Source organism: Alternaria alternata, assembly GCF_001642055.1.
Source record: "Alternaria alternata strain SRC1lrK2f unplaced genomic scaffold CC77scaffold_29, whole genome shotgun sequence".
NCBI classification, from domain to species: Eukaryota; Fungi; Ascomycota; class Dothideomycetes; order Pleosporales; family Pleosporaceae; genus Alternaria; species Alternaria alternata.
The window spans coordinates 54,531-69,440 of NW_017306218.1; the positions used below are offsets into that span (position 1 = coordinate 54,531).

A 14,910-nucleotide genomic window follows, 5' to 3' on the forward strand; every position below is an offset into this window, starting at 1 on the left:
CCTGAAGATGAGTGAAGTAGTGATATCAGGCTGAGAAGCTTAGAATAACAAGAACCGAAAGTGCTTGTGCGCCTACACTAATACAGCCACTTCTTGCTTTGAGCGAGTGCAATCTCAGCCCGACGCATTCGCTATATAACTTGTTCGCCCCATATTCGGAATCAGAGCGCGGAGCCCAAATCTTCAGCGCATCCTCATGTCTGACAGTTACAAGCAACCACCTCCAGTCATGGAACGTCTAGTGGCAGGCGAGGCCAGCGGAATGTCTGTATACGACCGCAAGCTAAAAGATTTCCTGCTAGGAAACAACGACGAGCCACAAGACAGGATTGCCAGGCAAGGAGCACCCAGCCATCGCGCCCAATACCGAGGCCAGGATCTCTGGAAGAGGTACTTCAACCATCCCAGCGTCAAGCAAGCCAAACGGGTTCAGCGGGCTACGAAATCTTTCAGCTACGAGGGCCTAAATCTCAAAGAAAACCACCAGCAAATTAGGCTCCTACGTATCCATCCACAGCGCGTGGAGAATTTCGATGAAACCGTGGTATGCGACCTATATGTCGTGGATTTGGCTCGAGTGAAAAACAAATTCGAAGCTCTGTCGTATTGTTGGGGCGACAGTCAAGCTGATCAGATTATCTCCATTCATCGCGCTACGGTTGACGAGATGGGCCAACTTCATTGTGGACCGGCTCAGGAATTTCCCGTCCGGTCCAATCTGCATCAAGCTTTGAAGCACCTGCGCCACACCACACAATTTGTCAGTCTCTGGGTGGATGCTATATGCATAGATCAAAGGGATAGGCCATATGCAGCTGCGGAGAAGAACAGGCAATTGTCCATGATGAGTGAGATCTATAACTGCGCTAAGAACGTATGCATATGGCTTGGGGATCCCGATGAGCAATCAAGCAAAGCTCTCAGCTTCGTCCACAAAATCAGCAACTTCGAAGAGCTCGAAGCATGCCTTCGTATTGTTGATGAAGCCACAACAGGACAGTGGATGAACCTCGTTGAAACCCTAAAGAAAACGCAGTGGTTCAGTCGTCGTTGGATAATCCAAGAAATTGCATCAGCACGAAGCGCTTCGGTTCACTGCGGACACAACGTAGTGCACTGGGATGATCTCGCGGTCGCTATATCGATTCTGGAGGAAAATCAAGCAATGATCGAGCGCGCCTTCAGCCCAAAGCCCATATTTGCGCAGATATCAAATTTGAGTGCAACTCAACTGGTCAAGTCGCTTACACACGTCTACCGGAAATTTTCTACAGGAGAAATCGCTGAAAAGCTCCTTGATCTTGAGACACTTGTTTGCACATTCCAACAATCTCAAGCTAGGTTTCCCGAGGACGTTATCCATTCAGTACGGGCACTCGCGCACGATTCACCTGGGTTAGAAGACTTTGAATTCAGCGCAAACAACGACAAAGGCACACCAGGGCTGTTCATTGCATTCGTGCATCGTTGCATTGAGAGATCAAGATCTCGAGATATCATCTGTCGGCATTGGGCTCCACCAGTGACTGACACTTCACGCGAAAGAGTTCAACTACCTTCCTGGATATCAGACCTTACTAATGCTCCTTTTGGTTTGCCAGGCACGTCTCACGAGAGACAGAATGGTGAAAATTTCGTTGCTATTTCCCCACATCGAAGATGGAAGCAGTATAATGCCTCAGGAACTTGGAACCCTAATCTAGACGAATATCTCAGCCAAAAGGATTCACAAGTACGAGTTCCAAGCGCGCAAACACGGTGGTCAACGGGTAATGTTCCTATGCCTAGTATCTCATCTAAGGTCAACGGCGCACACGCGCACGGAGATACCAGCTCCCCGTCCTTACCGACAGCGAGATTCCAGAATCCACCAAACGTCGACGCTCTTGATGAGCTCTCATTACGTGATGCTGTTCAAGAGCCTAGCCCCAGATCGACCGACAGTCTTAACTTCACGTCTACAAACGGGGAAGTCACATCAGTCCCGGCCTCTCCGACGAAGGGTCACAAGCGCTCTATTACTGCGCCTGCGATCTCAGCAAAGAAGGAGATAAACAAGACCAACGACTGGAACTCAATTCTCTCAGCCTTTACCAAGCCTAATGGACTCAATACTATCAAAGAACTGGCCGATCCCGCACGCCCACTTAATCATCAAAACTCGAGATCTTTGCAAGGGCTTTACATACAAGAGGGCAAGGAGCAAGTGCATCATATGGAGCACGCTGATTACCTAAGTGTTCCAGGATTCATTTTGGGTACTATTGAGAAAAAATCTGACACAATGCGAGAGGGGGTCATACCGGGCGACTGGATAGCGATGCTGAGAGGAGACAAGAAGAATGTCATTCCCGATAGTTTATGGAGAACACTGGTTGCTGATCGGACTGAGAATGGAAACAACCTCCCGGAATGGTATAAACGAGCATGTCTCCATTGCCTTGAAGACTCGCGTTTCGTCAATAGCCAAGGCGATTTGAACACCAACAGATCACTTTCGGATACTCCGCTGGACACCATGACCTCGAAATATCTGGAGAGGGCCAAGAGCGTCATCTGGAGGCGCCGCTTCATACAGTTGAAATTGGGAGCAGCGTTTGGGGATGATCTGGTGTACGGGCTAGCCCCCGAAAGGTGCAAGAAAGGCGACGTCGTATGCATCATCGGTGGTTGTTCGGTACCTGTGGTTCTCAGGAAGATTGAGGACCTGGAAGTGTGTGGCTCGTTTGAAGCCGCTGGCGTATTCACACTGATTGGTGAAACTTACATTCACCAGAAGATGAATGGGGAAGCTGTGCAAGATCTGGGGCGCGTCAAGAAGCTTCAGAACACTTTCGTGTTGAAATGAACCAAACACACATGACAGCCAGTGCTACGGATGTCTAGAGTTGTTCCAGAAACTTATTGCTCCTATGTGACCTAAAAGGGTGAAGAGAACCTTGGAAACTTTGTTGCGCTTGCAGTTCATCAGGCACCTAGAACAACGCAGTGCATATAAGTTGCCGATAGTCATTAGGAGGCTAACTGTAGCTTCCGACGTAACGAAATTTGCGAGATAGGTAAAATATTTAGAGGAAGCACATGGGCATCGAGCATGCCTACCGAAGATCGTGGGCGAACGCCCTCACGCCAGGGGTCACATTACCGATCTCAACGCTTTATTGACAGGCGACAACCAACCAAGCACACAAACACAGCGCACTTTCCGAGATGTAGTGACTCTCACGATATTTGTGACCAACGAAATCCTCTGCTACCACCCCATAGAAAGTAGGCTTATACATACATTCATCTCCCACACATATCACAGTGGGGTAAGACGAAAGTGGGTGACCCAAGGCTGAGATACAGCCGTGCAGGCTGCCAAATGGATCAGCATGGCTGGCTACATGCAGCTCTAGTGCGCCAACCCTTAGCCAGAAACAGCGATACCGCCCGATCATAGACAAGAGATGGTGTGGTCGGGCATCTACAATAACCGAGGCATCTAACCAGGTTCTATTATGTTTGGCGGGATACAACTGGAGTGCCGACGGCCTTTAGTTGCTTGTTTGTATTCTGTCCACTTCAGTTGTCTCAGGAATGTCCGCTGCGTACCCAAGGTCAGAGGCTGAGAGTCCTGCGGCAAAAGACGTAGAAAAAACCCTACAGAAGGCTGAAGCTGACATCGGGATCGGAAACCACGTAAATGGGTTTTGGTTAGCACAAGAAGCTATAGCACTTGCTGAAGGCTGCATTGAGTGGGATATTGGCGATGTTGTTTCAACACAGCAGTTGGTCGTCGCAATGCTAAGAAGGTACAACCTGTTCAAGGAGGCTGAACAGATAGAGGCAGAAATGGAGTTGACTCTCGAAGAACTTAGCGATGAAGAGACGAGAAAAATGATACAAGACGAAATGAACGTACACAAGAGGCAAACACCAAACGGCCTGGAGGCGCTTGATCAACCGATTCGTTCAGGTCACTCGCAACGACACTCACCCCCACAACCATCGTCAAATACTGAAAACCCTAGCCATACGTCAAGTACAAAGAAAGTTATTACTGGCGTCGAGTATGGCTTGGTGTCACGGACGTGCCCTGATCAGCCGGTTCGAAGCATGGATGATGCGGAAGAATCTAGCCTGGGAGATCATTCGATCAAAAAACCTCATGCGCCGACCCCAAACGATCAATCTGGCACTCGTTAATGGACTTCGAGTGTCCAATCCCTTTCGGTCCTGGACTCATCGTTAACGGACTGCTCAGAAAATTTGCGACAGAGGACACTATTGGGGGCTATATTCTACTCAATAGCACAGCTCGTAGCGATGAGCAAGCATCATTATTGGCTACAACGTCAATCTGCGGCAACAGGAGCAGTAATGAAGGGTATCACATGTCATTTGCAATCTAACATCCTCACTAATTATGCCCCTATCCCCCACTGAAATGCTGAACTTTTGCTTATCCTTGTCCAAAACGCCATGAAAATGCATACACAACACCCACTACAGCCCATCGTCTCCAGATACGAATTCAGCCTACCAACCCCTACGCTTTCCTCTCTCTTCAGCACTCCTCTCCTTCCGCTTCACTCTCTTAACATCATGTCTCCGCCTCTTCTCCTTGCCAACCTTCTCTGGATCCAACACAGCGTCGACCTTCCTCTTTCTCCTCCTCTCTTCGCGCCTCTCGCGGACGCCTCTCTGCACTTCAGCCATGACATTCAGATACTCTTGCGTACCGAGACGTTTCTGCAATGTGTTCATAACCTCGCGTGCCTTGTCAGCGAGAGATTTATACGGGTCGTTGGGCGCGTTATTGGAGACGAGGGCAGCGGAGGACTTGGGGAAAGTAGCAGTGGCGTCGGTGAGTGTCGATAGAGTAGTAAGAAGATGTGGGAGGGATGTAGATAGAGGTTCGAGAGGGAACTTGGCAGCGATAGTGTCGAAAAGGTTCATGATGGCCGTCTTCGCGTTCATGGTGCTCTTATCTTTGCGGACAATACCCGAGAGCCGGATCATCAGGCGGTGGATGGCTGCTGGTGGAGCTTCTTCCGTCTTCTTGGGTTTTGCGGTCTCGGGTGGGGGTGAGAAGCCGCCGAAATCTTCCTCATCGTCTGTGGCCGCTGTATCACCGTTCGTTGGAGCCACAGTCTCTCCTCCTTCTTCTTTATCATCATCTGTCTTTTGCCAATGCCACTTAGCGCCGTTGACAGCGAGGCATCGGGCCAGGAAAGCGATGTTCTTCACACTCTGCATGCAGAGCTGTTCTGAGACTTCCGGGTTGAGCAGGTTTCTTAGGAAGGCATTGCAGAGCTGCGTCATGCTCTGTTCCGCTAGCTGCAAACCGCCTGATCCTTCGAGGGGCAAGGCCTCAAGACCAGTATCCTTGTTTGACACTCCCAGATGCGCGAAGTATGTACCCAGGAGCTCTGCAGCTTTCAGCTTAACCCACAAGTGCGGGTAGGTTACGCTGGCCTGCACTGCCGTCCAGAGGCTGTCTTTGTTCGATGCGAACATGGTGTCCGTGTACTTCTTACAGATTTTGGAGAGCAGAGTGAGAGAGTAGTATAGCAACTCCCAGTCGTCTTCGTCACGGCGTGTTAAGCATTCGTCGATCGTTGAGTCCAGTCGGTCGAGAACGTATGTAAGTTCTTTCGGCTCTTCATCCTCCTCCATCGCCTCGAAGTAGAAACCGAAACATTGAATACCAAGACGTTTCAGGCCAACGTTTTCGTCCTGTTCCAACCAGCTCTTGAGATCACCCGCAAAACTCTGTAGTCGCTTGTCGCTGGCGTGTTGGAATAGCCTCTTGACAAGTAAGCTGGCCATTTCACGGCATTTGCTTGAGTCATCGTTGGCCACAGTGTTGATCAGCGGCAGGAACATGATACCATGATACTCGTCCTGTGCCTTCTCCGGGAAGCGGGGCAGCGCCTTTCCGATTATGAGGTCGAGTGCTTCCATGACTGACTGCCTGCCTTCTACATGCTCGTAGCGGAGGTTCTTGAGGAGGAATTCGATCTGCTTCTTGAAGCGCTTCTCGCTCTGCGTGTACGAAGTCAGGAATTGGAAGAAGTGTGAGCGGGCAATGTCGCGTGCGGACTTCGTCTGGTTGGTGATCATCATCTCGGCCACCCTGTCCATGGCTTCATACATCTCAGGAACATCGATATGCCGATTCATGACAGCCTTGAGGAAACCAAAGCTGACACCCGAGCGATCTGGCTCGTCCAAATCGGGCATCATGCGCTTGAGTAGGTGTCCGATATCTCGTTCCTTGATTTGTACATTCGGTCGCTCACGTAGAACAGCTGATACCAGCTTCAATGAAGCTTGCGCAAGTTCCGTGTTGGACGACAGTGCGCCCTTAATGGCGCGCATCGCTTCGTCGATGTACACGGGGCAATTCGTATCCAGCTCCGTCATAGGTACTTTAATTATGGTTGTGAGAAGACGAACAGCCGAAACTTGCACTTCTTCTTGTCCTTGTACCATTGCGTCGCCGATAATCGGAAGGAAGCCTGCGAGATTCTGGGGTGTCTGGAGGTCTTCGTGCTTGCGGAGCACAGTCCGGAGAATGTCCATACCGAAGCGTATCATCTTGTACAAGTACGAGTTTGTGCTGAGTCTCGCACCGGACTTCGCTGCGCCACGGTTGTTGATCAGATACCGCTTGTTCTTGGGGTCGATCTTAGCCTTCTTCTCGGTGGAAGTGTTCGCGGCATAGACTTCCTGAATGAGCTCATAGCAAAACACCAATATATCTCTGTTGTTGACTGTTGGGTTCTGTAGAACACCAAGTCCGATGCGTCGTAGAAGCTCGTCAATCTTTTGGACCATTCTGGCGTTAAGCTTCTCGATCAGGAGGGACCTGATTGGGAGCACGAGCTTGATGATGTGCGCGGGTGTAGCTGATCGTGCTATGATGTCCATGGAATCGAAAGACTTGCTGCTCTTGACCTCCTTCATTTTCGAGATGTACTCTTCTGCGTCCTTCTCTTGACCTGCGGCACCAAAGGTGTCATCCATGACCTATATCCAATGTCAGTTTGTTTTCTCCGGTGTGAATTATTCCATTGAGGTACTTACCACGTCAACTAGATCCGCTAAACAGTAATCGAGATCACCTGGGTTCGTTTGGTCGGCAAGCTTGACAAGAATCGAGTGTAGAGTAAACGAGAGAACGTGGAGCTGGTATCCTCGCTGAAGCGCAGTTCGCAAAGCCTTCAAGATGAACCCAAGGTAGCCCGGACCCATTAACGTAGCGATGTCGCTGAGTGTGTTTCTCGACATATCACGTGCTTCTTGCGCACGACTCTTCAAGATGTAGCAGATGTCTAGAAGAACTCCTGGCAAGCGTGTCTCGATTTCGAGTGGTGGGAGCACTAAAAGGATCTTCGCAATTGCGACTGCGATTGGCACTCGTAGACTGACAGTGGCTTCGTCCTTCTTGTGCAGGAAGTTGGTCAGATCGGGTAAGAAGTTGTTGATGAGATCAACGCTTAGCTTGTCCTGTTGTGGGAGGGTTTTGGTTAAGGTCGACAGAGGCTCGTCGACATCCATCGCGTCCGGAGCCTCCTCATTCTCGGAAGCAACCTGATCATCTTGTCCAGACGAGGCCTTCGCAATGTATCCCTTGGCGCGTGCTGCGTGATTCAATCCGTCCATCAAACCAGCGATTAGTCGAATGATCGGCTTCTGCAGATCTTCCTTGCTCGTCAAGTAGCCGATATAACGTTTGAGCAAAGAGCGAAATTGCGGCCACTCTAGACCTTCGGTCAATGATGTGAGTGTTTTGATTGTCTCTCCTAAAAGACTATCCGCAGCCTCATCATCTCCTTTGTTGAAGACGAAATGCTCGAGAAGCGGGATGAGAACGTGGTAGATGTTTGTACCGCGCAAATGAGACGCACTTGTGGCCAAGCGGCGCAGGGCTCTCAGTCTGCGATGGCCCTGAATGTGAAGAATGTTGCCAAAGAACGATGCCTCATCATCTTCCGAAAGGAGCACGTGCAGATCCGCTACAGGAGCCCAGTCAGGGTGTGTCTTGACCAGATGCTCAAGGACAGCAAGGTATTCAATCCGCACAAGCTCTGAGTTTTCCCGCATGCCGGCATGGATGCCAGGTAGAACGGCTGCTGAGATGAAAGCTCTGAACGGTTCGCTTGACGATACCTCGCTGAAGCGACGCAGAGACAAAGAAGCATTCACCCGAATGCTGAGTTCGTCGTTGTCTTTGATTAGATACAGCATGTTGTAGACTAGAGGTTTCCACTGTGCGAGCGTGTAGGACCGATAGGCTTGTTCATTGATGGCACTGAAAGCTTGGGAACGGCGTTCGAAATCCGGCTCGTCGATGCGTCCAGTGGCGAAAGAATTAAGATCGTGGCACAATTTCGAAATTACCACGAGATCGCTGCTGGTGTCCGAAAGGTCCTGGAGAACATCGCAAAGCAAGGCCCGTGCTGTTCGATCTTGAACGAAACTGAACATGGGACAAATCGCATCGTAGATTGTGTCGAAAAGCTCAGTCAGACCTTGACTGTCACAACGCTGAATGAATTCATGAAGAATCTTGAGTAGACCCAGCTTGGTTCGCGGGTTTACGCGCTTTGAAGGCTGGCGAAGCAGGAAAGTTGCGATCTCGATCATGCTACGCGACTCCGTGGCACCGACCACATGAGGGGCTAGATCCGCGACTGTTTGTACGCCAGCTTCAAGCACTTCCTTGCTAGGACTTTGGCGAAGTAGTTGACCAACTCGGTGAAGTATCGCAGTTGAGTACGGCTGGATGATGTCCGTGTGGATACGATTCCGTAGAAGCTTTGAGTCCGTCGTCGGCACTTCGTCTTCAACTGTGACAAGAGAAACGATGTTCCGGATGATGTCGTTCAGTACAAAGCACTTGACATCATCCTTGGCTGAGGGTACCTCAAGGCAGTCGATGACCTTGTGTAGTATGGCAGGGTTGAACTCTACTAGAAATGGGGCCGTAGCGCTCGATTTCGACCATGCCGCGAATAATCGTAGAAGTCCAGAGACGGATTGAGCCGTCTCAATGGGCAAATGCTCGAGCCTAGGTTCGACCATCTCTTTGACGAGAGCACCCGTGTACGGCTTCCATTCAAAGTCTGGGCAGTTCTCGAACAGCCTTCCTAGAATCTGCAACGCGCGCTGCCTTATAGTCTTCAGCAAGGACGTGTTCGTTGCACGACCTTCATCGTCTTCATTATCGTTGGGCTTTGATAGTTCTCGTGATGCTTTGATGGCGGAGTACAAGATGGGATCCACAACGGTTCCAGCGAATGGCGCGAATGTGGTTGCGAAAGTACTCAGCAAATCGTCCAGTAGGTTCAGCATACCGACCTGCTTTCGTGCATCGACCAAATCTTTTTGCAACAGCTCTTCATCAACTGCGGAGTCTTTCAAGATTGAGATATGACCAAGAGGCCCAAAAGCGATTTGTAAGAATTGATGTATGGCATCATCTCCAAATCTGTTCTTGAGGCCGACGAAAACTGCTTTCCTCTTTGACTCAAGTCCCCGTTTGCCAGCTATAACCTTGCCATACAGTAGTCGTAATACTATTGGAAGTACTTGATCCACGTCGGTGTCTTGAAGCTTTCCTTCACTGAGGAAGATTGGCAGTTCGTCACGGAAACGCTCATCGTCGAGCAAGTTGAGCAGTTGTTCTTGGTATGCCACGATAGCGGGGTCTTTCCAGGTGAGAAGCGCCTTCAGTGCAGCTTTTTGGATCTCAATGTCTCCGTTACCTAGCAGAGCAAGCAGGGCTTCACGGACTTCATCAGTCCGGTATAGAACCTTAGGGTTGTTGAATTTTGCGAAGATCGAAAGCATTGCCTTTTGGTCTTTTCTTGCCCAACGATGCTGAGCGGCAGCACCAACATCCTCTTCGGTAGCGGGGACATCTTCGGGTTCCGGCGTCGCTTGGTTTAGCGCCCAGTTCAAGAGTACAGGTACGAGAAGGCGCGACCGCTTCTCCGCAATATGCGGCAAAGAGCTCAAGACTCTCAGAGCCTGCGTCCTACTGAATGGGTTGTGGAAAGGCACTTCGGCATGGTTGTCCTTGAATAGAATCTCTAGCTGCTCTTCAGTGCTGTCAGCCTGAGACTGTATATTAGAGATATGGTCCTGTAGTTGCATGAGGTTGGTACACTCGAATTCGGTGGCGTAGGGTCGTTGTGAAGAGGCCGTTTGGGGTTCTTCAGTAGCACTCTCGCTGGCATCGGCAGCAGTTAGCCAGTCAAAAACCATTTGAGTGACAAAGCCCTCCCCCTCTTTCGTCTCGCATATCTTCTTTAGAGCAGTGCAACTATCGTCCCAGACCGAAGCTAGTCGAACGTGTAGCAGTCCTAGACAAAATGCGGGTATGGCCTCCCCTACCCAATGGCTGGAGCATACACCAGGGTACAACTTTGCGATTTGCCCTATTCGCATCGAGATAGACCTCTGAGTCTCAAGATTTAGTGGTGATTGCTCGATCAGCATTGCGATGTGCAGGATGTTCTGGTGCTCCTCGCTCTGTTCCGCGACAATCTGTAGAATGTATATGGCTATGAGTCTCAGATCATGCGATGGAGAACCCAAGCATTGCATAAGAGTTCGCTTGAGAGGCTCCATATGCGGACCGGTGATGTCAAGCTTGGTCTTCTCTCGTTGTAACAAGCCTAGGAGCGCGCGCCAAAAGGCTACAGAATGACCATATGTAGTGGATGCCTGGCATAACGCGGGCCACAAACTTGCTGTCAGGTCGTCACTGTCGCCTTTTCCGATGAGAAACTGGAAACCATTGCCGGTAGCGAAGATATCCGTAGTTCGTCGGGTTTTTATGCTGTCGATGTTTACGGCATTCCTAAGCAGTTCTGCAAGATCGTTCCATATTCCGCTCGTCTTGTCATTGCTTATGCGAAGCGTCTCTACGGCGCCTAACAAAACATTACAGTAGTAAGTCTCGTGGTCCGGATCAGCACCACCACGTGCAGACGTAACAAGCTTGTCGAACGGCTCATGTAAGCTCGCTTGCCATTGCTCAGATGGCTGGAGAGTGCCATTTGCTAGCGCACCATTGTCGTACAGTCGAGGAAGGATAGCGCAAAATTGTGATCCGTGCTCGTGTGCCTTCTGTGCAATAAACCTCTTGAAGTATGGAAGCAATAATGTCCGGAATCTTTCCACTCCTAGGTCCGCAAACAGATTGCAGAAGGTTAGGAAGTATGGCTCCCATAAGCCACGACTGAGCTCTTCAAGTAGTTTTTCATGGGGAATCGCTGCATCCAAAGTACAGTATTGAAATACGACGGAGACAACAGATAAGAGCTCCCATGCATCAACAGGATCCAGGACCGTGGATGCCTTTGTTGAGCCGAGCAAACGACTGACTAGAACCAAGACAGGCTGCCAATTGTCGATGCGGTCACCCTGTCGTACACCACAGGCGACAAGTAGTAGGCGAGACGAAAGGCCCATGTATTGTGTGTCGGCAGATGTCTTATCGATCTGTGCAAGAATGACTTCAAGCAGAGGCCCAAAGTTTTCAGCATCCGTGTGGTGGATCGCAGCGGTCACGACACCGGTCAGCACAGGCTCGAGGGGCGGTATTCGGAGTTGGACGTGCTCTTCGTTGTATGTCTCTGCTAAGAGCTCTTGCAATATGGCCGTGGCGCTCGAGTGGAATCCTCGCTGCACGCCCTTTAGCGAATCAGTCAAGAGGTACATGAGACCCTGTTGGAAAGCGTAGTCCTTGCCCGACTCTTGCTGGTCCTTGAGCTGGTCCGATATGTGCTTTATGATGGTTCTGAGCGGCATCTTGTCTCTGTGGTAGCCAGCACCGGCTTTGCGGACAAGGAAGCTGAGCGATTCGGCGGCGAAACGAGACACGAAGGCCTTCTGGCGCTCCTTACCGAGCAGAGGCGACATCAGATCGAAGACCGGGCGTAGGTTCGGCACTAAGAGTCGCGAGAGGTATTTGAACAGCCATGCGAGACAGCCAAAAGCCCACTCTATCACCTCGACGTCAGCGTGTGTAGCTGCCAGGTGCGACACCGTCTTGACTGCCTTTTCAAAATGCTTCTCAAATCTTTCACCCAGGTCGTGGGCCAGATGCGCCATGAGACTAAGCAGCGGCTCTTGGCTGAATTTCTCGCCCTTTTCGATATATTCTACGAGCAGCTCGAATATGCGATCGCTGTGGTGGAGGACCTGCGGGAGGCTGTCGCATAGTGGCGCGACTTTGCGGGCGAAAGTTGTGAAGCCTTCGGACATGTTGAGCTCCCTCCACTCCATGAACGAGTCGCGGAAGTAGGAGAATGTGGATTCGAGTTCGGCATCGTCGAGGATGGTGCTGCGACCGCGGCGAATGGGCTCGATTTTGAGCTGGGCAATGCGCTGGGTGAAGCCTTTGAAGACATGGTTGCGCGTCGATTCGGTGCCGCCCTTGACTCTTTTCTGGGGGCGCGTCGGCTTTGCTACCTTGGATTTGGGCTTTGCAGCCGGCTTGGTGGTAGGGCCCCGTGACATGGCGGCCATAGTGTGGTGGGTGGTGTGGTGTTGAAGGCCGCGCCGTGGCTGTCTCTGCACTCGATGATGCTCCACTAGAATTTCCTTGCGCTAACAAAAAAGCTGGACCCTGGCACCACCGAGGTCTCCGACGCGCCAATCACCCATTCTCAACACCACGCGTCTGCAGTCCGACACCCGACGTATTGGGATAATATCAGCAGAAAACAAGAGGCAATCCAAGACAACACGGCCGTACCAAGCTTCAAAAGTCGCGAAACTACGTTCTGATCGCGTGTGCTACCACATCAAGCATCAGCTGATTCACCGGCTACGTCATTCGGAATGGCCTCAAAGATGTAAGTGCAGTACAATGTCAGCGTGTTATATTCTTCTGACGCGTGCAGTGTCGTCGTTGGCGGCGTCAACGGCCAATTCAAGACCGTCTTCCGGAAGCTGGGCGCGTTACACGCGAAGAACAACTTCGCTTTTGCCATCGTTGCAGGCGATTTGTTTGCAGCTTCACTCGAGGCTGAAGGCCCGGATGCAGCCGATGTGCAGGCACTCGTGGACGGTAGCATCGACGTACCATTGCCAACATATTTCGCTCTTGGCAACCATTCACTCCCGCCAGCAGTAGGTCAAAAATTAGAATCAGAAGACGAAGTATGCCACAACCTCTTCTTTCTAGGGAAGCGGACGACTATGAAGACGTCTGAAGGAATTCGCATCGTCGCGCTAGGTGGGCAACTTGACCAGAACATCATTGCCGGTCAATCCAAAGACAAGTACCTGCCATTCTACACCGAGACGGATGCAAAAATCCTACGAGGAGCAACCACAGCCGACATTCTGATCACCAACGAGTGGCCAGAGGGCATCCAAAAGCGTTCCAAGGTCGAGTTCAATCCGGAGGCACAGCTGTCCATGCGACAGTGCATCGCCGATCTAGACGTGATACTGAAGCCCAGGTACCACTTCTCAACGTCAGGAAACACCTTTTACGAACGGGAGCCATTCTTCCATCAACCCAGTGATGACACTGATAACCTCTACCCAGTCACTCGATTCATTAGTCTCGCTTCCTTTGGCAACCCTAATAAGCAGAAATGGATATACGCCTTTTCTCTTGAGCCTTCAGCAAGCCATCCTGTCTTACCACCAACTGGCTCAACTGCTTGCCCTGTGACCCTCTCGGAGAAGAAGCGGGGAGCACCGGAGCACCGCGAACAGCAACTTGTTTACGATGACGGAAGTCGTGGCCGGAGAGGCAACAAAAGACGCAAGGGCGAGTCCCGCGGACCGATTACAGCATCAGAGTGTTTTTTCTGTCTAGCAAACGAAAACATTGCGACACATTTGGTGGCTTCAATCGGCGAAAACTCCTACCTGACCACAGCAAAAGGTCCCTTACCGGCATCACAGACATATCCCAAACTTGGCTTTCCAAGCCATATGCTCATTATTCCCTTCTCGCACCAAGCCACTCTCGGCTCCATGGAAGAGGAGGAACGTCACGCGACGTACGCAGAGATGCAGCGTTACAGACGCGCGATGAACAGCATGCTCAAGTCCGTTGCAGACACCGAATATGGCTCCGTCACTTGGGAAGCCAGCAAATCCAGCTTACCACACACGCATTGGCAGTATCTTCCAGTAAGTGCGGACCTCATCAGTAAGGGACTCGTCGAAGCGGCGTTCAAAGCGCTGGCTGAGAATCTACACTGGCCGAAGTTCGAGAAAGAAGATGTTGGAGATGGATTCGAAGAAACAAGCGACTTCTTCAGGGTCTTGGTGTGGAATCCAAAAGATGACCCTGACAAGCAGACGAGCTACGTTATGCGCTTTGACGAGAAGATTCGTTTCCATAACCAGTTCGGACGTGAAGTATTGGCGAAGCTATTGAGGCTCGACAACCGCGTCGATTGGAAGAACTGCGGACAAACCCAAGCCCAGGAAGAGCAAGATGTTGAAAAGTTCAAAGAAGCATTCAAGAACTTTGACTTCGCTGCATGATACCCGTCGTCACCGGTTTGCACGCACAAGTCTAAGTAATAAGATGGTGGTCGACATGGACACAGGGGTATTCTACATTGTGCGTGTCACGAGTGCCTGTGTAGTAGCAGTATGGGCCTAATCTTACCTCCAACTCGAGATCGACCCATCAGCCAAGTCTTCAGGCCCCGAGGTCGCTGCCAACATACTCGAAACGGCAGTTCTCACAAGAAAGTGTCCAACACAGCACTAAAGGGTTGGCATACCAAGCTCCGGTCTCGCCCGGCTTGTTCCCGAGCCGCCGAGATGTCTCATCTTCATCGGCGCTCGTCGCACAGTTTTCAGAGCATCGAGAAGTCTTCGCTTTGCAGCATCAGCTCAATATCTAAAACTTGTGTATATTGGGGTCTG

The 14,910-nt window shown here is 50.9% G+C and overlaps 4 protein-coding genes across 4 annotated transcripts; 3 read left to right on the plus strand and 1 right to left on the minus strand.

The window, feature by feature from the left end:
- Positions 1 to 196: 196 nt before the first annotated feature.
- Positions 197 to 2,848, plus strand: CC77DRAFT_1054537 (hypothetical protein; the record flags this gene model as incomplete). Its single annotated transcript, XM_018527801.1, has 1 exon — positions 197 to 2,848. One exon carries the CDS (start codon positions 197 to 199, stop codon positions 2,846 to 2,848), a length of 2,652 nt encoding a protein of 883 aa, XP_018380226.1.
- A 685-nt stretch (positions 2,849 to 3,533) lies between these two features.
- On the plus strand, positions 3,534 to 4,405 carry CC77DRAFT_1025423 (hypothetical protein). Its single transcript, XM_018526066.1, has one exon. It carries the CDS (start codon positions 3,583 to 3,585, stop codon positions 4,189 to 4,191), a length of 609 nt encoding a protein of 202 aa, XP_018380227.1. The 5' UTR covers positions 3,534 to 3,582; the 3' UTR covers positions 4,192 to 4,405.
- CC77DRAFT_494802 (hypothetical protein) lies at positions 4,360 to 12,863 on the minus strand. Its single transcript, XM_018531909.1, has 2 exons — positions 7,078 to 12,863; positions 4,360 to 7,020 (listed from the first exon to the last, which is right to left on the minus strand). Exons 1-2 carry the CDS (start codon positions 12,532 to 12,534, stop codon positions 4,525 to 4,527), a joined length of 7,953 nt encoding a protein of 2,650 aa, XP_018380228.1. The 5' UTR covers positions 12,535 to 12,863; the 3' UTR covers positions 4,360 to 4,524.
- CC77DRAFT_1035335 (CwfJ domain-containing protein) lies at positions 12,850 to 14,520 on the plus strand (the record flags this gene model as incomplete). The annotated part of the gene is made up of 2 exons (XM_018526928.1): positions 12,850 to 12,863; positions 12,912 to 14,520. The coding sequence occupies 2 exons, from the start codon at positions 12,850 to 12,852 to the stop codon at positions 14,518 to 14,520; spliced, it is 1,623 nt and encodes a 540-aa protein (XP_018380229.1).
- Between the last annotated feature and the right edge of the window lie 390 nt (positions 14,521 to 14,910).

Coding starts and splice junctions, on each gene's coding strand:
- CC77DRAFT_1025423 (XM_018526066.1), top strand. CDS start 3,583: ATGTCCGCTGCGTACCCAAGGTCAGAGGCTGAGAGTCCTGCGGCAAAA.
- CC77DRAFT_494802 (XM_018531909.1), bottom strand. CDS start 12,534: ATGGCCGCCATGTCACGGGGCCCTACCACCAAGCCGGCTGCAAAGCCC. Junction 7,021..7,077: donor TAGCGGATCTAGTTGACGTG/GTAAGTACCTCA, acceptor CATTGGATATAG/GTCATGGATGACACCTTTGG.